This window comes from Hydra vulgaris, chromosome 03 (assembly GCF_038396675.1).
Source record: "Hydra vulgaris chromosome 03, alternate assembly HydraT2T_AEP".
NCBI classification, from domain to species: domain Eukaryota; kingdom Metazoa; phylum Cnidaria; class Hydrozoa; order Anthoathecata; family Hydridae; genus Hydra; species Hydra vulgaris.
This window is the reverse complement of record NC_088922.1, coordinates 44,982,144-45,008,530: the sequence shown is the minus strand read 5'-3', so window position 1 is coordinate 45,008,530 and position 26,387 is coordinate 44,982,144. Positions and strand designations below refer to the sequence as shown.

Genomic DNA, 26,387 nt, shown 5'->3' with positions numbered 1-26,387 from the left:
TTTGACATAAAATCGATTTTTCAACGGCGGAGTGAACTTTTTTCAAAAGATATGCAAATAATTGTTCATTTCGTGCTTTTTAGGTAAAAGTTCATCAAACTACAGTACAGGAGCATGTCATAAAAAAGTCATAACCCTAATGTATATATACATACTATACTTGTTACGGAAAAAATGGTTTTTAAGTTTAGCCGTTAATATAGTGAGCGAATTTTGTGTATTAAGATACACAAAGATGGTAAAGACAAGAAAAATACAAGATTACCTTGTCGCCAATTCTCTAATTTTTATATCACATACACACATGTTATATATAATATGTTCTTCTATCGGGTGTAGCCTGTGTAATATGTATTTTCTTCTATCGTACCTTCTGAAAGCAATCAATAACAATTGTAACAAGTAGACCAGTTTAAACTTTGAACTTCACTTCAAACTTCTATTTAAACTTAATTGTATATGCGTTTGGCTAAAAACTCTTTAATATATGATATATCTCATTCGATTATTTCTTTCTGATTGCTAGTTTTTATTTTAGACCTTAAAAATTTTTTTTTTTTATATATTGATTATTAACTGTTTTAATATTTTTGATTCCTGATTAATTATTGCTGAAGACGATTCTCGCCAAATTTCTTATAATAGAATAACAAACGATTAAATAAAATGAACAGTTCGAATAAAAAGTTCCTTTCTTATTCGAATTTCAAATCGAATAAAAAACCTGTCGTTATGTAAACGAAACGGCTAACGAGGAAAATAAAGTTCTTTATCATGTATAAAAATGAAGAATATAATAATAAAAAATCTGAACAATATTCAGCATTATCAAACCACAGTCAGAATAGAAAATCTTCTGAATTTAATAAAAAGCAAATTATTACCGAGACAACATCTGATAATTATCAAAATTTCCAAATTTATGATGACAGTTATAAAGAAAAAATTAACGAAACTTTTGTCTACAAAACACTTACGCCAGATAAACAACCAAAAAGGCTAATCGGAGGTAAATCATCTTTTATGAATGAATAGAACTTCTTTTTAAACTTAATTACTTGATATACGGAAAATTTCTCCGTAACTCATAACTCCTTATAAATTTAGTAACCATTAATTTTAGTTATGGGAGTTTAGTTTTCAAAACTTGCAAGTTTTTTCGTTAGTTTTCATTTATTATGAAATTAACCTCATAGGGCTTGTTTTTATAAAAAAAAAGCCATGCTCAATCGATTTTTTGATTTTTAAAGTAAATTGTTAGATTTAATCAAATTGTTTATTCGCTTTAATCGTGTCGAATATGTTAGATACCAACTATCACTTTAATTAAACTAAACTTTATGAAGTAAATTTGCTTTATTCGGTTTTATAACTTCCCCTCCTTTTTATTCATTTTTTTACAAATAATTTATTTAACAATATAGCAAATTGCTGATTTTTTTAGCCTTTAATTTTTTTACTCTTTTAAAATAACATTCTTTTTTATTAGTAATATTTGCCGAAACGGATATTTCAAAACTTTAAATTGGAATTTCGAAAAAAATAAAGACTTCATAAATAAAAATCAATGTTCTTAATTAAAGTTTGAGCGGTTTAAATTGGTAAAATTGGTGAAAGATAACTTATTGTAATTATCAGGTAATTTACCGGTTTATTACTACCGCGATCAACAATATTATGGAGCATTGACGGATCCAGGAATTTTTGGTGAGAGGGATGTTAAAATATTTTTGTATTTTGTATCATGTTTGCATCTCCTAAGATAAAAATTAAGTCTACTAAGTTCTCGAAACATTGGGTAAATTTATCAGTGGCAATCCATCCAAACATCAGGAAAAACTAAGCGCTACATCATTTATAAATAGTTTTTAACTCAATGCAGTGACGGATCCAGGAGGTATGCATTCCCCTAACCCCACCAGAATCTGAAGGTGTTAAAAAATCTTAGAAATAAGGACCTTTTTTTTTTATTATTAGGAGACGCAAATGTGATACAAAAATATTTCAACATCCCCACCCAAAGGCGGGTTTTGTCACTCCCTAAGGAGAGGGCTTAAAAGGTCTAAATTAATTAAAAAAAAAAAGTCCGCATATTTTCGTTTATAAGTAACTTTCTTTTTTTAATTTTTTGTACTTTAGTGTAATAATCAAGTTCATATATGTATAATTACGTATAATAGTCAATTTCATTGGTCACTATAATAGTCCAATTCTGTATAATAGTTAATTTACAAAAGAATATTTCTGGTAAAAAGTCCCTGGTGGGGGAGGGGGCGCCTACCCTCCCTCCCCACCCCTTCACCTAAAACCCGCCCCTGTCCCCACCCCAAAAAGCAATTTTGCTCTTCAATGTCGGCCAATGTTCTTTGAAATTTTATTTTTAAGGTCTTATGTATGTGTAATGTAATTATTTTTGTAATTTAATTATAAATAATTGTATTATGTGATGCATGTAATCTCTCAACTTCACATTTTTGTCGAGATGTACACTGAAAAATTTCATCTCGATTGTTAAAACGATGGAAAAAAGTTTATTTTGTTTTGGCTACATTAAGTGATAATTTATTTGCATTGAACCATTTAGTACAATTTAATAGCTCTTTTTTTACTGACTTGAACAGAATATTTTTATTATTATGTACATATAACAAAGGTGTGTCACCTGCAAATAAAATTGTATTTAGTTCAGTGCAAGCTTTGTTTAAATCATTTATATAAATAAGAAATAGGAGTGGTCCCAATATATATTTATTAATTATTAGTAAGAAATTTATTATTTTCTATTTGGCAAATAGCTTTTAAACCACGCAATGTTTAGACTTTTAATACCATAGTTTTCTAATTTAGTGCATTCTAATTTTCTATGATTGACAGTATCAAACCTTACTGAGATCAATAAATTCACCTGATATAAATTTATTTGCATAAGCCGGAGCCAAAACTCCGTATTAGACCAAATTATAGGTTCAGTTTTGCAACTAAGCGCCTAGTTGTGGCGCTTCTTGAAGCGCCCATTTAAAAGGTTATTACCAATTTACATCCGGTATGGACGGTCACTTTGAGATTTTCGGACATCAAAGGAGACACTAAAAAAGTTACTACGCTTTTAACTTTTATTGACTGTCACAAATTATTATCAACATAATTGTTAAAATAAAATCAATGCGCAAATTAAGAACGGAGGGAGGGGGAAGTGGTTCCAAAACTGTCGAACGTTTCGTATCCCAATTTTTGTAATTTTTGACGTAAAGAAAAATGCATAAATATTTGGTTTGTTATTTGTTTCAACGCAAAACACAGACACTTTTTTGAAATTGTGTTATGGTCAACACATCTATTATGTTATGTACTATTTAAGGCATTTATCGCACCAAATCCAATGTTTTCTCACCTGATGGGACTATAACCTGATAAAAATTGTAAATTTCACCATTGAAATCTTTATTACTACTTTACTTACAGTATTCCAAATATTTTAAAAATCTTGTAGCTCATATTTAACCTTAAGTTTTACATTAAATTATTATAACTTAAGTTTTAAATTAAATTTAAATTTAAGTTTAAAATTTTAAATGAAAAATCTAATTATATTTATTTGAATAGTCAAAACTTTCTTTACTGAAACACTTTACAGGTATGCTTAACACACAAAAATATAAGTATGGAGGACATTGTGCTGCTTCTATAAAAAAAACCATGTGAAACATAATGCTTTCATTTGTATGTATATGAGCGTGAAGTTTTTCTGCTGAAAGAAAACTAAATTTAATTAATAAGGAACCCAAAAAAAGGGTAACTTTTTAGTACATTCCTGTTCTTAATTTATGAGTTATAGAATAATTGATGAATGCATCAGCAAAGCTAAAGGTAATAATGTTTTCATTATTACCTTTACCTGCCAACGCAAATCTTTTCCTTTCAAACAGTGACATCAATCTTTTATTCTGAAATGAATTTCAAATGATGAAATGTAAATGTTTAAGACTATTTCTCTCTAAATGATAAAACAAAAACTTTGCTCTTCAAAAAATTGCAAGAAAAAAATCCTAAAAATCATAAAAATTATTATTTTAGATTTTACTTTTAGTTATAGTTTTTACATATAATTATAGTTTTTACTAATAGTTTTTACATATTGCAAAGCAAATGAATAAGTGGATTATTAAAGCACATAGTTTAAATAAAAAATGAACAAAAACATTAGTGAGATTTTTACAAGAGTGAAAACTGCCAACTAAATGCCACCAGCATAAGTTGGTTATATGCACCAGCATAAGTTGGTTAGTCTCATAAAGATTATTTCATATTTCAAATACAGCTTGAATATTCTACCTAAAAAATTTGAATGTTCTATAAATTTATGATTTACTGGAAACTTTTCTTTTTTTTCTATTCAAGTTTTCTATTTCTATTTTTAAAGTTGTAAATTTTAAAGATCAAACATCGTTTCAATTCCAAATGTATTATTTGAAATTTGAAATGAGCTTTAGAAAAAGGTTGAAATTTATTTCGTTGGTATTTAAAGTAGGTAGATTTGTCAAAAATGTAAATGTAATTTTTTTCTTTCTGAAATTTTTTTTTTTTTGAAATCTGTAAAATAGTAACTAAACAGTAACATGTAACTAAGGAATCTTTCATATTTTCTGTAGCAACCAAAAAAATACTTAGTGTTAATAACGTTTAAAGATGATATTTAAAGAACAAGTCTTTATATAATCTCCATCGGTAAAAGGTTTTTTACGGTTCATTATTTCTCCAAAAATAGATTTTTTTTTAAATTGACAAAAATAGATTTCTCCAAAAATAGATTTTTTTTTTTTAAAATTGACAAAATACAACTACTATCTGACAAAAGAAAAAGTCAATATCATTAAATAAAAAAAATTATTTAACATTTAAAAATCTTTGAAAAATTTTGCCCCATACTAGGGGCAAAATGGAGTATGCAATGTAACAACAACATATGCTGCTAAAAGCAGCTATTTGGTTGTAGGTACCATTGGGTGAATGATACTTACAGAGTGATGGCTGACAGAAGCATAGAGATGGCTAGTAACAGCCATCTCTATGCTTCTGTCACATGTATCAGCCACAGATGTATCAGCAACAGGGTTTGTTTTAATAAAATTAATATTTTATTAGTATAATATTTTATTAGTTTCAATATTATATTAGTTTCAGTATTAGTAACAATAAAATTAGTATTTTCTGCTGCCGGAAAATCTGCTTTAAAAAATGTCACATTTGTCATTGTATCAGCTTCCAGGTAAGCTGAGCCAGAAAGTGCAGCTATTTGAAATTGAGTGATCACACGCCCTGGATTTGTTCTTGACCATTTTCTGATATTGTGTTCATATAAAGTGCTAAGCGGCTTCATAAAAGTTGAATCCAATGGCTGCATTCGATGTGCGAGAAGAAGTAATATGAAGGCAAACACAGAAGAACTACACCATTCTCTCTCGCAATGTTAATCAATTCAATACATAAGTATTGAATTGATTAAGTAAGTGAGAGATTTTGTCCATCTAAAATAAGTAGAATTAAAGAGCTTATTTTGGTCCTTGAACATTAAATAAATTTTCTCAATCAAACAATAAACAATTTTTTTGTATCCACCCGCTTGAATGACATTGAGCTCAAGCACCTTGTGGTGCCTTATCCATTAGTTCTGGCTTCATTCGTTTACTAGGAAAGATTATTATTGGCGGCAAGTACCTATCACAAACACTTGCAACTTTGTAAACCGGAGGTTGATGTAGCCTCCGGTTTACAAAGTTGCAATTGTTTGGAATGTCTCTCCGTGTAACCTTTATACCGGACATAAATAGTAACGCCAAAGTCAAGGTGTTTCTTATTGTTTTTAAATGCCAGCTCATACGTTAACTTTCTGAGCTCAAATGAACTGAGTCAATAAAGCATCTTTTCTATTTGCTGAATGTGCATAACAAGTTCATTTTCTTCCTCTTGAGTGAATACTGTTTTGAAAGCACCAAGAGCTGAAACGCAAAGGTTTAATCACTTCAAACTTAATAAGAAAAGATTTATGACATATTTTACACATTCAATAATTTTGTGTTGGAATATAATACATATAAGTTGTTAAAGAGTAATAATATCAATGATTTTTTTTATATATTGTATCTATACTGTAAATAAACAATTAATCATTTGAACTTACTCTTTTCCCACGCTTTTTTAATATCAGAATTGTTTAGAAAATTTATTACTCTTATTTTAAAGGTAGCTTGTGGTACACTATAACTTTGGTAGCTTATTATATCCTTGATCATTGTTTTTCACGAAGAGAACTGCTTGTTGCATGGCCCTTTCATTCCGTGTTTGTCAATTTGATGTTCGTTTATAATTTCTCATATTATCTTGAAAAACAATTATTATTTGTCTAGAATCTTTTTTCCAAAAAGTACAAAAACACCATAAAATATAACAAAATAAAAAGTTTTCTAGAATAAATTCTTACAATTATCTTATTAATAAATATAAAAAAATTCCCATAATGGGGAATACCCCATTATGCCCCATATTTCATGCCCCATTATGTCCCATTAGTGGTATATTGCTAAAAACAGTGCTGCATCTAAAAAAAATGCACATATTTCAAAATTCAAATTTTCAATAATACTCAGTTCTATATTGTTTAAATGCTATGTGAGCTTTAGCATATCCTGTTAAACAATAAAATTCTGCATCATATTATATGACACGGTTAAATTACACCAAAGTTCATTTTAAGTCATACTTACTTAGTCAAGACAAATTTTGCTATGTTTTTAAACTAATGCAAATGATACCGGCATTTTTTCACATGATAATTCAAAATCAATCACTACTTAGTTGTTTCCACACTTAGAATAAAGTCTATTTGCAAAGCAGCCATTTTCCCTAGTACCCCATTTTGCACCAGTTTCCCCTATATATGAAAATTACCTACATATATGCTACCAATATATATATATATATATATATATATATATATATATATATATATATATATATATATATATATATATATATATATATATATATGTATATATATATATGTATATATATATATATGTATATATATATATATATATATATATGTATATATATATATGTATATATATATATATATATATATATATATATATATATATATATATATATATATACAGTATCGGACAAAACAAGTGCAACCAAATAATGCTAATTTAGTTTCTTTATATAAAAGTGCTGCATTTTTTCAATTTAGAGATATAACTATGTAACTGTTTAGAGACAAAGTTCTTCAAGTTTTGTTCATCACAAAGTTCATTATTTGTACACGAAAATTAATAAATTAATCAAAAGTATTAAAAAAAGTTGATTTCCTTCTGGACAAAACAAGTGCAACTCGACAAAATGTTGACCAAGCTGTATTTCGCTATCAAAATTTCGTGGCAAATCCATTGTTGTCGATCACAGCCTTGAATCTTCGAGGCATAGATTCAATCAGGTGATCAATGAAACTTTGTAGAATTGCTGCCCTGGCCGTTTGGTTTTGTTCAAACAGTTAATCCTTATTACAAACACCTTCACGATTAATTCTGCGGTTGACGATCTCCCACAGGTTCTCGATAGGGTTGAGATCCGGAGATTGAGGCGGCCAATCCATCACCGATAGGTGGTTGTCTTGAAACCACTGCTTGACGACTTTTGCAGTGTGTTTCGGATCGTTGTCTTGCTGAAAAACCCATTTTATTGGCATGTTCCATTCAGCATGAGGTAACATAACATCTTTCACGATATTTTTATACATGAAACGGTCCATTATTCCATCGTTTCGATGTATTGGACCTAGACCGTTAGCAGAAAAACACCCCCAGACCATTAAATTGCCTCCACCATGCTTCACGGTCTTATGGCAGTAACGTAAATTGAGGCGTTTTCCGGCCGGTCGACGTACACGGCAAATGCCATCGCCCCCAATGATGTTGAACTTGGATTTATCACTGAACAGGACAGTTCGCCATTTCTGCACATTCCAGTCAATATGAGATGTAGCAAACAGGAGTCTTTTCTTCTGGTTTTTTAGTGAAATCAGCGGTTTCTTTGCAGGGCGTCGAGAAAACAATCCGGCTTCAACAGCACGTCGTCTGATTGTTCGGTCCAATACAGGCAGCTCTAATTGCTTTTGTATCTTGACTGATGATATCCAGGGATCCTTCTTGACGGATCTGACGATCATAGAATTCTCTCTAGAAGTGGTGGAACGCGGTCTTCCACCTTTGTTATCTGCTGCCAACTTCCCCGTAGAACGATATTTGGAACATAGTCCATTTTTTGACGCAATATTTATCACAAATACTTTTTTGTTACATTCCACTTACGTAATCGCCAATAATTTTCTTTCTTAGTTCCAATCCAAGACTGTCGGGAGCCATTTTTGCACTTGAAGTTATAAAAATAATAAAAATAAAAAATCATGCTTCTCGAGGCTTACCGTGTTACATTTACCTTGTGATGATACAACAATTTTTTTTTTTTTTTTTTTTCAGTTTACAATTATTAATCGTAATATAACAATATAACAATACATAAACTTGGTATCTGAAAGAAGATCCAAAAGATCTTGTCGTCAGAACCATGTAAAATATATCAAACGTGTATATATAATATAATAAAAATACAATTGATTTAATAATTATTAACAATGTAGAATAAACAAAAACAGAAAATAATTTTACATTTCAAAAATATTTATATATATTGTCAGTAGAAAGAATAAAGTTTTTTAATTTAGTTTTAAAAACAGAAAACGAAATTGACAAATCAAAATTTGGAACAACAATTTTGTTCCATAAATACGGTGCTCGATAGTTTATGCAAAATTGATTAAACTATGTTTGATAAAAGGGTTCAATTATTAAATTATTATTTCGTAAAGTATATTTGTTTATAGCTTTATGGGTAAAAAGATCTTTAAAAATGAACAATGGTTGATCACTTTTACAACGAAACATAAAACATAAAATATTATAGACATTGAGTTCGTAAACGTTAAGTGCTTTAACGTTTTTAAACAAAATATTAGAATGAGAAAAACGATTTTCAAAACATATTAAATATGTTTTAATGTATTAAATATTTCAAAACATATTAAATATATAAAATAATGCTCAAAACATATTAAATATGTTTTAATGTATTAAATATTTCAAAACATATTAAATATATAAAATAATGCTCAAAACATATTAAATATGTTTTAATGTATTAAATATTTCAAAACACAACGTCTTGGTTGGATGATGACTGTATTGATGTAATGAAACACTTGTTGTATTTCACTTCTTGTATTGATGTTCTTCGATAAAACACTTCGATAAACTGTCTTGATAATACTGACTGATTGACTTCCATATACTGACTGAATTACATATCGATTTACATGTCTCTTATATAGTAAAATGAACCTGTGTGAACTTGTTCTGGAACATTCTTGATGCTTCTTTTCGATGCTTCTGGAAGCTTCTGGATGCGTCTGGATGCTTCTGAATGTTTCTGGATATTTCTGGATGCTACTGGATGCTTCCAGATGTTTCTTCTGGAAACTTCTGGAAGCTTCTGCATGCTTCTGGAAACTTCTAGATACTTCCTTTAATTATTAAAAAACTTCCGTGACGTTGACACGGACCAGACTTAAGAAAATGAAACAAACCAAAAAAGTTGCACTTGTTTTGTCCGCTGCAAAATAGCACTTGTCAACGAAGTTCTGCCAGTGTGCTATCACCTGTCAGCTGATTGCTCATGTCATGGCATGCTATGACTCCAGACTCCTGAACTGTTTGCTGTGGTAGTATAGTTCGTTTCGTTTTTAAGACATGTAAAATTAGGAACACTTTTTAGCATTGTTCGATGTTGGTTGCAAATGTTTTGTCCAATACTGTATATATATATATATATATATATATATATATATATATATATATATATATATATATATATATATATATATATATATATATATATATATATATATATATACTTAAAACAATACTTTTTCAAACAGATGCTCTTTGGTAAGGAATCAAAACTTCAGGTGAGATTAATGGAGCAATTCTTGCGGGCTCTTTGTTTAAAATAGTTGTTTCAACATGTGCTACAGTCATTTCAGATTCCTGACAAAACTTTATTTGGACCAGCACAATCTGTAATTTATGATGGTATATATCAGGGGTTCCCAACTTTTATGCACTCTAGCCTCACATTCTAAAATATTGGTAGGGTGGTGAACACCACCTATTTTTGCAGCTAAACAAGTTTCGACAAGTACTATCAGCAAAGGAACCACTCATACATACCATATCGCAAACATATGAACCTATTTAATAAACCTTGGCACTCAAAAATATTAAAACTTTACCAAATAAATAAAAATATGAAATATTTTTAACTAGTATTTATGAAAAAAATTTTCACTGTCAAAAAGTGGCGGGCACATACAAATTGTTCCGCGGACGCGATGGTTTCCGCGAACACTAGTATACATTAACCTTTTTTTTAAAAATTCCGGCATTGATTGGCTCAGTACCAGCCTCAATGCAACCCTGTTTATATATTAGATGATTAGATGGTGAGAAAGCTTTTGTTTATATGAACTAATTTCTTCTCAAAAGCAGCAATTTTTTATAATCATATATTATCAATAAATTAATACATATTGATGCCAATATCTTCTATACATGTTATAACATACGCACAACCATCATGCGACTAAACTAAATACGCTATTGGTACAACCTTCGTTCAAATAACAGTGAAGCTTTCAAGTAAACGTTAAAACATGTATATAAGTTCACTATAAATAGGTTGTAGGTTTATACAGAAATCTAATTATTTATTTGAATTAGTTTACTATTATAAAAAAATCACTTTTAACAACGAAAAATAGTGTTTCAATAAATAATCAATGGTTTTTAAAAAGACATAAGTCCGCAAACCGTAACTTTTGAGAAAGTGAACTAGAGTGTTTTTATCAAAAAATATCTTCAAAAATAATTCAAATGAGCGTGTAGTGTATTGGACTAGCAAAATTTTCAAAGCATAAAAATAAACATTGCCATAGAGACCACAATAGCATTATAAAGTCATTTAAATGAAAAATGTGACTAATGCCTTTTCAAAACTACTGATTCAATTAAGGGTAATATAATGGCTAATTAATATGGAACCTCACTCATAATAATGTAAAGTTGTACTAGTATAAACTAAAAGATCATACTGCCCTGGCGATCAATGCATCTCCGTCTCCCTTATATACGTCAATCAATATCATACAAACACTTAATTTTTGTGTGTAAGTTCAATAATGGCTTGATTCAAAAAAAAAAAAAAAAAAAAGTTTGAACGAAAAGTATTCTCTAAGAATCAACTAATGGAATACAAATAGGTTGCGTAGGATAAGTTTAATTGCGAATTTTAAATCCTCCATCCTCCTCCATTAGAATTAAAAAAAAAATTGAAATACCTAGGTTCAAAGTTAAGCACCAGTTTAAACAATATGTACAAACAGGGCCGTTCCGAGGGGCAAGTGTAGGGGTGTCTAACCCTCCTAGGAAATTAATTAGGCAAATTCGGATCGGTAGATCAATTAAATGTTAGTCAAAGGACCTTTTTTTTTTAGTTTAGTAGTTTAGTTAAAAAACGTTTTTAAAAAGTTTTCTGTTCATTGCATACATCTTTATGAGAAGAATACTCCCTGAAAATTTCATTAAAATTGGTCAAGCGGTTCTCAAGATACTTCTGCCAAGAGATTAAAAAAAGTTAAAATTGTGATGAAAAATATTATAAAATAACAAAAATACAAAAAAATATAGTATAAAAAAAGCATATTGATATTATTTTTTAATGATTAAAACCAGCCCCTTACATATTCCCTTGTTTCTTTTTTTTTGTCAGACTTTTTATGCTTGCGGCTTCTTAAAATCTTTCTTTGTTTCTTGATGGTGTTTTGATTTTTATACTCCGACATCCTAACTCTTCTCTGGTTCAAGTAATTAAATCCAGAAATGGTATGCTGCCCTGGTATCGTATTAAGTCTTTCAAATATAACGATACTAGACTTTAATCCTATATTAAAGGCACAAATAGCATCATAGAGTCCAAATTTCAATTGCGTAAGCAAAACATACTTTGACCTAGGTATTGTGGATCATATCATTGCATTAAAACTTTCATTTTGGTTATGTGTTCTTCCATTAAGCAAATGATTTAAGTTGGCATCTGGTTCTACATAAATGGGCTTTAACTTAAGTACAATTTCAATAGGAAAACCTGGTCCCGGTTTATACTCATTAGTTCCATTTGCTTTATAATGATTGTATTTACATCAACTGTCTTTACCTGTGGGACAATGCGAGTAATGCCAATTATTTTTGTTTGAAGATGCTACATGAAATAAACTTGCCAAGGCTGAAGATCTCATACCTTCAAGGTTGCCAAAATTTTGCCTAATGCAAATTACCAAAATAACTTTGCAGTCGATCAATTGTTAAACCACCTTTAGCACTTAAGCCCTTGACTTGTTTTTTAAATCGTCTTCAACGACATTCAATGCGCTTTTGAAAGTGTCCGATACAATCCAGTTTAATTACTTCAATACCTTTGTATGTACTTCTGACAGTAGTGTAGCTTTTGCTATCTCCATCACCTAAGTATTCTGTGTACCGTAAATTAAATTTGAATATATTGAAAAATATTTAAACTGCAAAAAGCGGTTAAATATTTTTATTACTCCAACTGTTTCCATTCTAACGGCTGATCCCTCAGTTTTTATTGCAAATGTGTGGTTTTTTTTCTGCTGCTGTTTGCTGCTGCTTTGAATTAACAACATCTTGATTTTTGTCACATGTTTTATATTTTCTAGATAATGCTTCAACATCTAAAACCTTCCTATTTTTAATTGATAATGCTGCGGTCACCCAATTGTGTGAACTATATCCCCTTTTTCGCCATGTTCCGTCAACAGAAACTCCAGTATCTGCAATCTCATTAGGAGATTTGTCTTCTCTGAGTTCTTGTACAGTTTCATTCATAGTTTCAATTACAACAGTTTGTGCTACAGTTGTCAATTTTTGAACAATAACATTATAGCTTTTATTGCATAATCTTTTTGGGATATTTATAAGAGTGGTAAACCGATGTAGACCAGCTTGGCCTTGACCAATTGTTTTCATGGCATACACTAATCTTTTATTAATATCAAACCCTGCTACATTTTTTGATGTGTCAAAGTCTAATTTGAAACCACAAACACAATTTAAAGATAAATTTGATGCATATCCCTTGTAAGACTTTTTATTTTTGCTTAACGACAACTGTGATGGTCGCAAACATTCTGTACACCCAAGTTTATCAAAATTGGAAGCAAGAATTTCTAAATCAATAAACCTGTAGCCACTGACACGTTTTGAGTTTCCACTTGGTACCATTAATTGCTTCACTTTTTTTTTTTTGATACACTATCAAATACATTCACTTTCAAATACATTCACTTTCAAATACATTCACTTTCAAAAACTTTCATTTTCAATATTTACAGAGTCTACTATATTTACATCATTACTATTAACATTATTTACACCAATATTTACATATTTTTCTTCAATGTGTCAAATATGTGGTTTTAAAATATGGCTTTAGAGATAGTGGAAAGCATTTCTAACTAAGCTGCAAAAAAATCAGAAAAAAAGCTAGACTAGATGTGCTTTATTGACAGTTTTTCTGTAACTAGGGGCGTTGCTAGGTAATTTTGAATTTAGGTGGTTGTACAAAAATGTCATTAATTAATATAAAAAAAAGCTGTTTTGAATAAGGTTTTCACCGTTTGATTTCTATATAAATTAATTTTGAAATTGTCTGGAAAAAAAAAATTTTTTTACTTATTTTTTGAGAGGTTTTCCCCCTTAAAAAAAGTGTTTTTAAAGTGTTTATTTTCATTTGTAAAAAGCTAGTGTTCATATATATATATATATTTTTTTTATAATATATACAGTTTCGAAGCATATAAATAAAAATAAATATTGGCGGGGCAAGAAGAAGACTTATTTAGCCTTATCACCCAGCCCCATTCTCAAGTATTTACAAAAACCGTAATATTTAAATATCTATAATTAACAAACTATAGATATTTGATTCATTTTTAAATTGCTCTATACTAGCTTTATGTGTATTTACAATTTTGGGAAACATTTTCCACAAGTAAGGCCCACGATAAAGAACTGAATATGAAGTTAGTTTTGAATTATATTTTGGGACAACAAAGTTGTTATTTAAAAATTTTGTTGGATATTTATGAACTATTTTGTCAAAATAGGATTGAAATATTTTAGGAGATAATCCTATATTTGAACATTAAAACTTGGTGTAAGTTGATTTTATATATACTTAATGCTCTAAGTATACGCAAAAGAGGCTCACAAGATACAGTTCTATCAGTTCCAAAAATTATTCTGTACGCGTGCTTTTGTTTACAGTACAATTTTTTTAATTTTGTATGGTTTGTACTTGCTCATGCAAAATTGCAATAAATTAAATAACAATGAATAAAAGAGAAATATTAACTTTTTAAAAAACTATTTTTTAAAAATGGTTTAGTCCTATATATCATTGCTAAATTTTAGGATACTTTATTTTCAATACTTTTTATATGTAAACTCCAACGTAAATGTTCATCTAAGATTACGCCTAGAAAGTTTACTGAGTTTTCTCTTTTAATGTTAGTGTTATTGATTATTAGATAAGGTTATTTGATGGAAATATTTTTTGATTTATTCACTTTGTGGAACAAAATAAATTTTGTTTTATCCACATTTAGAGAAAGTCCATTACTTTTAAACCACTCATTAACTTTCAATAATTGTTCGTTTGTTGTTTCAAATAGTCTATTAATATCTTTGTGGGAATAAAAAAGATTAAAGTCATCTGCAAAAAGAGTACAATTTAATAGGTCTGTTGCTAAATTTAAATCATTAATGTACACTAGGAACAACAGTGGTCTTAAAATAGAGCCCTGGGGAACGTTTGTCGGGAATGTTTGTTTTTGTTCATACGCTGTAAATTGTTTTCTATTGGTCAAATAACTTTTGAACCAAAGAAAATTATTATTTTTTACTCCATAGTGTTCAAGTTTTTTTTATTATTATATTATGATTAACGGTATCGAAAGCTTTTGACAGATCAATGAAAACTCCTAAGGTAAAGTAGTTACTACTGAATGCACTTGATATTTGATTGGCTAGTTCAACCACTGCATGTTCCGTTGAACTCTTTTTTTTTTGAAACCAAATTGTTTTGAATACAACATGTCGTTTTCTGGTAAGTGATTAAAAAGCCTACTGTACACTATTCTCTCAAGTAATTTTGAAAAACAAGGTTAAATAGATATAGGCCTATAATAAGAGATATTTGAGTCATTTCCAGACTTTCATATCGGCGTGATGCGTGCAATTTTTAGCTTTTCAGGGACAATACCTGTTTTAAATGAAAGATTAAATATGTGAAATAACGAGGGTTCTATTATATTATATACTGATTTTACGACATTAACGTTAATTTTATCAAATCTAGCACTTTTGTTAGTTTTAAGGTAAAAAAAAGGCGGTTTGCAATTCAATTAGTTTTAAATTAGGTTCATCCGTAACTTTACCGCAATTTTTTAAATAAGATTCAAATGGTGTTGAATTCATAGAAATTTTTAATGCCAAATTCGGACCAGCATTAGTAAAGAAGCTGTTTAGTTTTTCAGCAATAATCGATTTATCATAAATTGTATTTTTATCAATTGTTTTTTTTTTTGGCAGAATGTTTCTCGCATAATTATTTTTTCCGATTATTTCTTTAATTACACTCCATGTTTTTTAGTGTTTCCGGTGGCTTTACTTAATAGCTTTACATAATAAAGCTTTTTTGAGTTCCTTTTTGTTTTTTCAAATATATTTTTATAATTTTTATGTCATTTCGTTTTAAAAGTTTTTTTACAAGTACTTATCATATAACTTTTGTTTTCTTTTTGAAGATTTTAGTAACCCGTCAGACATCCATGGAGTTAAAACAGTTTTGGTTTTTACAATAACTGTTTTCAGGAAATGCTTGATCATATTGCTTGCAGAATCGATTTAAAAATAGATCATATGCGTTGTTAACGTCATGTGACTGCAATACCAGATTCCAATCAACATTGTCTCTTAAAAGATTTTGAAATTTTTTTTACCGAGTTTTCATTGATCTGTCGCCTAAATATAATGGATTGAGAAGGAATACTGTTAAATAATATATTGTTAGTAACTAGGAATGTTGGGAAATGATCCAATAAGTCAGTTTTGGTTATGCCTGTGTAAAGACGGTTATTAAGATGGTTATTAGTTATTATATTATAAAGAAGTGTAGAAGAGTTGTTAGTCACTCTCGTTGGCTTGTTTATTGTTGGAATTAAATTATTTATAAAATTGTTAACATTATTATTGGAAGCATGGTTTATTAGGTCAATGTTAAAATCCCTAACTAAATAGGCATGACTTCGAGTTTTATTTATATTTGTTAAGAATGTTTTAAGATGAGTTTTAAATTTTTTTAAGCTAGTAGATGGAGGTCTATATAAGGCATTTATAATTGTTTTTTTTTTTGTGGTTTTATTTATTAATTCAATGCATAATGGCTCACAATCTATTTCATTTACACAGAAATCGTGACGTAAATTAAAACTAATTGAGTTGGGAACAAAAATACATACGCCCCCACCAACAAATTTAAACTTCGAATGTTTAAAATTGAAAAACTATTTTTATTTTTTTGAAGATTTTGAGAAGATTCAATAACTGTATAGTATTGGCTTTCAGATATTTTTTGATTGAAGTTATTAGAGTCATTCACGTCACTGAGTGCGACATTTTCATCTTAAAATTTAATTATAAAATTTTCCTCCATTTTAAAGTAAAGCATATATAAATAAACGCAAAATAGTTAATAAAATAGTTAGCAATAGTTAAAAGAAAAGTAATAAACCCTAACCCTTACTGACACGGATTCGGGATTTCTTTCGTTTTCTTAGACACCCACTCGCGTACAAGCAGCTTATCATATGATATGAATGCAAATTTTCCCAGTTGCCGCTCAATTTTCATTTTTTCTCTAAGATCTTTTCTTATTAAGTTCGTTTCGAAGCAAAAATCTTTGTTTATGTAGATATTTTCACCCTTTAATTTAGAAGAATTTTTTAAAATTTCTACCTTATCTTTGTAGTCTAACAGTTTAATAGTAATTGTGCGTGGTGTTTTTGCATCTCGGCGTCCACTGCGATGCGCTCGTTCGATTCTCACATTTTCCACCCCTAGAGTCTCCTCAAAAAGTTTAATCACTTTTATTTCACTTTCAGACCACGTTTCATTTTCATTTTCTTTGATGCTATCAATCCTAAGGTTATTTTTTCGTGACCGATCCTCAATTTCTCTAAGTTTTTTTTTAAAACCAATAAACTCATCGTTTTTATGTGCTTCGGTTTTACAAAATTTTTTTTTTCAATAGACTCAATATTATTTTTGACCTTTTTTTCGATGAGTTCGACGTGAAAGTTCAAACTTTCCTTTATATCAAATACATCCTTTTCCAATCATTAAATTTTTTTCCACGCTGTCATTAATGTTTGTTTCAGCTTTTTGTTGTCGGTCGCTCGTTATTTTTGCGTTTGTACTGATGAGTTTAAGAATATTTTATTTTTGTTGTTTTATTATACTATATCTTTTTTGTACTCCGCAAACATTTCCTTAAACATTGTTCGAATTTCGCTAATGGTTACTGCCATATTTAATAATTGATAGCAACTTGAATTTTATACTTGTATTATATTTGTATTATTAAAAAAAAATAAAAAAATTTCTTCGATCAAAAAAAAACACGTCTGTTCGCCGTAAAAGTAAATGCGGAAGTTTTCTATAATGACATTTTCATTCCCATTCGTTATATATCAGAGGCAATTTTTAAAGGCAATTTTTTTTCGAATGTGTTGAGAACAGTCCAATTCTAAATAATTGTACATTATATTTGTGTCACACTAGTAAAAAATAGGTAACATCATGGTTAAACTATGTGTCCGGGGCTGCCCTCCAATTTTGTGCTTCCCTCCAATTTTGAAACATGCCTATTTTCTAACATTTTTTCTTTTATGCTTTGTATATTATTAAGGTACATAAAATTATTTTTTTGATTCTAATTTGATAGATAAATGTTTATACTTTTAAAAAGGTCTTTCGACACTTTGTTTTCTGTTATTACATATGTACAATCTAGTTTTTTCTTAAGTGTTCGGGGCTATCGGACTTTCCTCTAGTCATTACCTCGGACCTAAACTACGAAACACTTTTTAAAAGCAAAAAATTTAAATATGGTAAAGTTACCATTTTTCAATAATAATAAATTTGTATTAATAATAAATTTGTAATAAAAATTGAAAATCTTAGGCAAGAGTAAGTACTGAATAAACATTAACTTGCATATCTTATTATATTTTTACTTGTTTGTCTTTTATTAGTCAAGTTAATCAACGGAAATTGCCGGTATATTTAAATAAAAATCGCTAAAAAAAATTTTTCTAATATTTAAATATTTATAAAAACTTATCTTTCATAATACAACGGGGTTACACATAATAATTTTAACAATCTTGTTTTATTTGCCCACACCTATGAAAAGATAGTGATATTTTTTTAGTCATTCTCTGTCACCTTTGAGCCACTGTCTGCTTTTAGAAATCACTTTTTTTTTAAATAAACGTTTCTTTGTAATATTATATACGCACAGCAAGTTGCATAGTTTAAAAAAAAGTTACAAGGAATGTTGTTTGAACTACAAGTTGTAACGGGGTAAGAAATAACTTTAGCGACGGACCTGGGTGAACTTTTCTTCGATCGTACAATACTTCATTAAAGTCACGTCTTTCTCAAAAAATAATCGTAATCCCCTCAAATTTTAAAAGAACACAGGTATTAGATTGTTAAAATGTGAGATGTGCCATGATCTTAGGCAGTTTAGCAGTCTCAAGACACAAAGTCAATGTTCGGCGGCCATCAAACTCACTTTTCAAAACTCATGCCAACGGTTGTGAATAGATAAATATTTTTGAAATAAGAAGAGCAAAAAGAAATGATAAATATTTTAGGCGTCCACACCGCTCTTGCGGTACCAAAACAGGTTTGGTATTATCCCTGATTTAGTAGGGTAAGTCGGCAAATTTCAAACAACATCTAGTATCGTACAAACAACCTTCACCATTAAAAAGTCACACTAAAGTTAGTTTTAACATAGTATTGTATACTTTTTTCTTATATATAGTATAAAAGTATTTGTATATTATATATATAAAAACTTTCTTTACAATATTCACTTGATCTTCAAACTCAAGATGTTTGTAAAGCAAACAAGTTGCCTTTAATGTATACAACATTTTGTATATTTATTTGAGTCGTATTTATTTGTCAAAACTTTGAACATTAAAATTTAAAAATAAACTGTCAGGGATTTTTTTTTTTTTGCCCTATAAATTTAAGTCGTAAAAAAATATAAATACAGTGCAGTGGTAAGAAGAAGACATAAATTGTCTTATCACCAAGCCCCTTACAGTACATACAAAGTCTTATCACCAAGCCCCTTACGGTACATACAAAGTCTTATCACCAAGCCCCTTACAGTACATACAAAGTCTTATCACCTAGCCCCTTACAGTACATACAAAGTCTTATCACCAAGCCCCTTACAGTACATACAAAGTCTTATCACCTAGCTCCTTACAGTACATACAAAGTCTTATCACCAAGCCCCTTACAGTACATACAAAGTCTTATCACCTAGCCCCTTACAGTACATACAAAGTCTTATCACCTAGCCCCTTACAGTACATACAAAGTCTTATCACCTAGCCCCTTACAGTACATACAAAGTCTTATCACCTAGCCCCTTACAGTACATACAAAGTTTTATCACCTAGCCCCTTACAGTACATACAAAGTCTTATCACCTAGCCCCTTACAGTACATACAAAGTCTTATCACCTAGCCCCTTACAGTACATACAAAGTCTTATCACCTAGCCCCTTACAGTACATACAAAGTCTTATCACCTAGCCCCTTACAGTACATACAAAGTCTTATCACCTAGCCCCTTACAGCACATACAAAGTCTTATCACCTAGCCTCTTAATATATACAGTAAATACAAAGTAGCAAAAATTAAAAAACGTAACACTATATAATATAAAGCTTTTTCTAAATACTTTATAACTTAAAATCAAAGGTTCTAATGTCCTACTTTAACTTTTTGTTTTTGTATTGGTTAGAAAAATTTAAATACAAAAAAATTAAAATATTTAGTTCAATAAAAACTATACCATTAAAATGCATGCGGGCAAATACGCATGATCCTGAAGCTTTTCTTTAACACCAACAAATACCTTAAAATATCTGAAGAATTTTTATAAGTCATAATTTTTTATAAAAGAAGAGTTGAAGCAATAACAAGTGACACGATCCTTTCTAAGATTATCAAGCTGATAATAACAAACCTCTAATTGTTGGGTTACTTCATCACTAGCGACCATTAGTACTTCAGAAAAACTGAGCGTTTAATCGTTAGGGATAGTCGTAGGGATTGCGGCAGCTTTCTCATGAAGTTTATGAAAAACGACTTTTAGACATTAAGCAAACTTCAAACTTAACTTAGGTATATTTATTTTTATATCAAATAAAAATGCGTTTTAAAAAACTGCTGTAATTAAACCCTGTAATTAAGTTCTTAGTAAAGTTTCTTATATGTTAAACTCTGTAGAAACTATACATTGTTAAATGTATAGTTTCTACAGAGTTTAACATATATAAATATTTTATAAATGTTAAATGTATAGTTTCTACAGAGTTATTGCAAATTATTGACCGCAAACCCCCCAGTTTTTTGTTTATTTTCAAAAATATTTTCTACAATAGGATATCAACAAAAATTTCATAAGATCTTTTTTGCCTATAATAGATTTCAGTTAATTTCAGATATGTTAAAGTATTGAATAGTATGCAATGTTAACAGATATGTCCACGCCAAACCACTATACACGAAAATAAGAACTACTAATTTTTATGAATTAAACCTCTTCCAAAACTTAATAATTTATATTTCAATTGCAAAATGACTTGCTACCAAAATACTTTGAAAATCAATTTCTATGTTATAAAGGGCGTTTCAAAGTTTTCACATTCAACTTTTGTTGATAGTGCTTCACAAGTCCGAAAAGTTTTACCGGTATAGTTTAGTTGGACAGCGCAATCTACTTTTCAGTTACATTGCGTCTACAGTCTCAGCGCGAATCTCTTTCAGTCCTTTCAACTCATTTGTTGATAATTGATCTGATTGAACTTATTTTTTAACAAAACTATGTTGCTTTAAATTATTCGATAAAATAATCTTGCTGATGTTTTTCTATAATAAACGTCAGAGCTGACTAATTTTCTCTTTATAGCATAGCTATCAGATTGCTTGGAGTCGGTTGTATAATTAAACGCAGAATTTTGCACACAATGGCTGCTAACACTTAAAATAAAATATGTAGCTTGATTGTGTCTTCAGCTACAGACTTTATTATAATAAAGTCTGTTGCTGAAGACACAATCAAGGATGCCGCTCAAGAAAAAAAAGATTTAAAAAACGATCGTTTTGTTCTAAACTCCATTAATGACCATTCGCTCAATGTAATTGATGTTGCGGTATCATGTGATGTCACTTGGCAGTGGCGTGGCTACTTTTTAAACATTGATTCCATTGAAACAACAGAATTGCTTCTGTTGTTTCAATGGAATCAGGCAAAGTATTAGATGTTAAAGCAATGAACAAAGTATGTAAAGCCCGTTTTATTAAAAAACACCTACAGAAAGAAAACCTATTTGCCTATGAAAAATGGCTCGTTAAAAGCCACTTTTAATTATCAAAAACTACCTGGTGGTATGGAGCGCGCAGAATGTGGAGTAGGTCTATTGAAAAACAAAGTCTATTATTTTCTGATTTCTATGGTGATTGAGATAGCAATCACCATAGAAATCAGAAGGTGAAGCATGAGGGTGTTCAAATAAAAAAACTTGAATGTGTTGGGCATATCCAAAATTGAGTTAAAACTCCATTTCGTAACCTAAAAAATAATGAAAAGGTTTCGCCGGTTACTAGCTGGTCGTGGAAAGTTGGCTGATGCAACTATTGATTGTATCCAAAGTTAATACGGCATTGTAATTTGTCAAAATAACGATAATTTAAACGCTAGAAAATCTGCTGTAAGAACTACGTTTTATCATGTTGCTTCTTTAAAAATGATGTTTTTTTAAAAAGATGTCTTTATGGTCTTACCCAAAATAAAAATAAATTATTTAACATGACATTATGAGAACGTATACTAAAATTGCCATTATGTCTAGCTTACATAGCTTCTGTTTGACACTTTCGATGCAGCTGTCCATTTTAAAATTGGTTTGCGATCTAGTGTGTTGATTTAAAAAAAATGAATTTGAGACCTGAAAAGTATTTGTTAGAAGGATGCAGACAAATAAATCATAAACGATTATTCTTTTTTATTATTATTCTGATTTACTCCCAACAACAGTTATTATAAAACTTAGTTGGACCCGGTCTATCTCAGCCAGATATAAAAATAAAGAACGAGCTAGGAAATGCAGACGAGTAATTCGAGTAGATGACAAAACCATTGAAAAAGTAGGAAACTCATATAAAACTTGTGTATTTTATGATTTATCTCATTTATTTTATTCAAATCTGCATATTTATTTATATTATTTTGAATTTTTTATAAAAGCATTTTAGAAAGAGACACCGACCAACATATCTAAAAACTATTTAAGATGTAAAAATAGAATTTTTAGTATGAATGCGTTTTAATGCCTTCTGTGACTTGAGTGAGACAGATTTTTTATAAAATTAAATCCAGTCCCAGAATAGATTAACAAAGTCACAAAATTTGGTCGAATTTTTTTACCCCAGTTTAGGTCCAATATCATTAAAAATTTATATAAAAAAACTGTTTCACTACTATCACAGAACAACCTTACAAGAACAAGTATGCAAAAAAGATTTTGTTATAATTGTGTAGATCTTTAGGTCTTTTAGTATTTTGGTGGTTTTGGTATTGTATACAGGTGCATCTTTACCCAAAAATAATGAATGTTTTTTTCAGTCAATTTTGTTATTTACTTTTTGTATATGAAATTAAATTTATAAAATACTAATAAATGCTCAAAAAAATAAACTCTCAAGGGGTTTTCACTTTTGGTGATTCCACATTATATGATGAACATAAAACATATCTTCGAGTTGATTATGATAATTAGATTATGATTTATATCAGTTCCTATTATGAATTTTATAAATGCAGCCGTTGCACAGTGGTTAGAGTTCTGGCTGAACCAAGAAGTTGACGCCGGTTTGACGCCGGCTCTAGACCAATAAGTGACATTGGTAATGTCACTTATTGGTCATGCCAATACAAGTACAAAAGCTGACTTTTGTATTTGTATTGGCATGACATGACATGTTCATGATAGATTTGATATATTTGAACCATTTTATCCCGAATATGTCTATCATACCGAACATGTCTATCATGACATGTTCATGATAGACATGATATATTTTAACCATTTTATCCCGAGAGGCGCGATTATAGAATTTTAAACAAAAGTCAAACAATATTTATTTGATTAACTAAGGCTCACATATTTTCAAAATTTTGAAGATTAAATTAATAATAATAATGTAACTAAAAATAATCCTATATTCGGCACCATAATGAATACAAATAATTATTTTATTATGATACTAGTAGTTAATAATCATAACAAATAAGTTTTTGTTAATAATTATGACGTAATAATCGTAACGTGTTGTTTTGTTTTTGTTTTTTCAATCCATTGTTAAAACAAAAAATTTATGTCACGTGAAAACTCACTATATAATTGCGTATGAAAAGGGGATTTAATAATAAGACAGAAGTATCCAACTTGCTCCTGTCATGATTTTAAACATATTTATATTATTTATAAATGTATTACGTATAATTAAATACAAGCGTGATTTGTATTTATAAATATTTATATTTATAAATATTATATACATGTAAAATGTTTATATAATGACGAAATAAACTATATAAAAAAAGTAGACAAAACTAGCTTTGAATTGTACCAAATTCATTTTTATTCAAATCTTGTTTAAGATTTTTTTTGTCTAAGATTTGAAACTTTCTAAAAATCTACAGCAGTATATTTGTTTCATAATAACCTTTAAATTTTCTTATAAGTCTTTTTTTAAATAAGTTTTAAAGCACGGTTTGTTAAAGCACGTTGCTATTTGTGTAAAGTGAAATTCTTTTTTTCAGAACCAGTGTCAGTAATTGAATCAACGAAAACTTATGAAGAAAGGTGAGATTTTTGATAAACCTATACTATTCCATATGTTTTTTTCCGTAAAGTATTTTGGCTTATTTTTTTTTAGACCAGAGGAACCATTAGCACCTCTTAGCGAATGTGAAACAGTTCTCTTAAACTTACTTGATCTTTTCTCCTCAACTGCGACATTAAGCGACTTGAGGTTTTCTGAAATTATTTTTCCGACACTTACCGAAGATGTAACTGAAGTTGGGAATAATTTTGAATCTCCATCAAATGGTTCAGGTGAAAAAAATTCTGACCATAATGCACCTTACCTCCCTGGTAGCATGTTTTCAAGAAAAACAATGAATGCTTCACAAATTGAATCTTATCTCAACGAAAATGATCTTAAGGAAAACCCGTCAGTTTTTTGGAAAGAGTTAAACCACCAAAGTTGGTGGGGAAGAATAAACCCGTTGCTTGGTGAAAACTTGTTACCACCAGTAATTTTATCAAGTTATGACGAGTTAACTAACTTGCACCACAATTTTCAAAGTTCAAATAACACAGAACAACAGTATGCCATGCCAATATATTTCCACCCATATGTTATTCCGTCACAAAAAGACAGATATAATCAAAATGTTAATAGTACTAATAAAAAAAACAATTACAACCACAAAACCCCGTTGCCTAGCTATTGGCGAAACTCTAGCAATGAAGAACATTTAAACAAATATGAAGCTAGAACAGAATCTAATATAAAACACCTAGAAGAAGCTGCTGAAATGTTATTGCATGTCTCACAACGAGGAAGAAAAAAAAAGCAATTGTTTTCTCCGAGCAAAGAAAAGTACAAATGTACAGTTTGTGGGCAATGTTTTGCGCGACAATATACTCTTGATACACACGAACGCATACACACAGGCGCTAAACCATTTAAATGCCCTCATTGCGATATATGCTTCCGTCAATCTGGTACTCGTAGAAACCACGTTCGTGCGGTTCATGCTAAAGAGCGTCCGTTTGTATGTGAATACTGCGGGAAAACATTTGCACACAAGTCATCCATTACCGTTCACATTCGAATCCATACAAACGAAAAACCTCATCAATGTCAAACATGCAAAAGAACTTTTACTGACAGAGCCACCTGTTCTAAACATCAAACAACACACTCTGGTGCAAAGCCTTACAGATGTAAAGTGTGTTCTAAATGCTTTTCACAAAAGTCCAATTTGAAGCGCCATTTTCAAAATATTCACGTAAACCGAGACTCTTGACAACTTTGTAACAAAATTTTGAAGTTCAAAAATTCAAATTTTTTGAAAAAGAAATTGCTAGCATTAAAAGCGCGGAAATAGAATAAATCAGATAAAAATATTTTTACTTATTTAAAAGTTATATATAAATAGGAAAACTAGATTAATGATTAAATATTCAAAATAAAACGTTTTAACTTATTAGTTTGTTAGTCCCTTAAATTAATATTTTCTCTCTAAAATATTGCTGTTTTAAAATGTTTTAGATAAACCTTTTAGGCGAGGTCCGACTAAAGATAAGCCTAACAGTTTTAAAATCAGGAAATAATTTTTAAATAATAGTATAATAAAACAGCATGATTAAGATGATCACGCATACAGTGATCACACCATTTTACTAGTTTTTTATGGAGGGGGTCTTTTATCCAAAGCAGGTGAAGAGCTTCACAAATCGGATAAAAATTCTATTAACGCAAATTTTGCACGCAACAATGTCAACTTGGTGTTTAAAAACTTTGAATTATTAAATGCGAAGATGTTTACGAGAAAAAATATGCGCTTGAATATTGATAATTTTTTTTTTTTTTTAATTATTTTATTTTATTTTGCCGTTTAACAAATTTGACAGTTTCCATAAATTTACAATTAAGTTAATGGCCGGAGCAAGAAGAAGGCATAATTTGCC

General features: G+C 29.5%; 1 protein-coding gene across 1 annotated transcript; it reads left to right on the top strand.

Moving 5' to 3' along the window:
• Positions 1-717: 717 nt before the first annotated feature.
• Positions 718-25,891, top strand: LOC100200271 (zinc finger protein 287). The gene is made up of 3 exons (XM_065793368.1): positions 718-1,009; positions 24,449-24,491; positions 24,565-25,891. The coding sequence occupies exons 1-3, from the start codon at positions 775-777 to the stop codon at positions 25,721-25,723; spliced, it is 1,437 nt and encodes a 478-aa protein (XP_065649440.1). The 5' UTR covers positions 718-774; the 3' UTR covers positions 25,724-25,891.
• Positions 25,892-26,387: the final 496 nt, after the last annotated feature.

Excerpts from the sequence above, each read along its gene's own strand:
- LOC100200271 (XM_065793368.1), top strand. The coding sequence starts at position 775 with ATGTATAAAAATGAAGAATATAATAATAAAAAATCTGAACAATATTCA. Across the intron at positions 1,010-24,448 it reads ACCAAAAAGGCTAATCGGAG|AACCAGTGTCAGTAATTGAA; the intron begins GTAAATCATCTT and ends TCTTTTTTTCAG. Across the intron at positions 24,492-24,564 it reads ACGAAAACTTATGAAGAAAG|ACCAGAGGAACCATTAGCAC; the intron begins GTGAGATTTTTG and ends ATTTTTTTTTAG.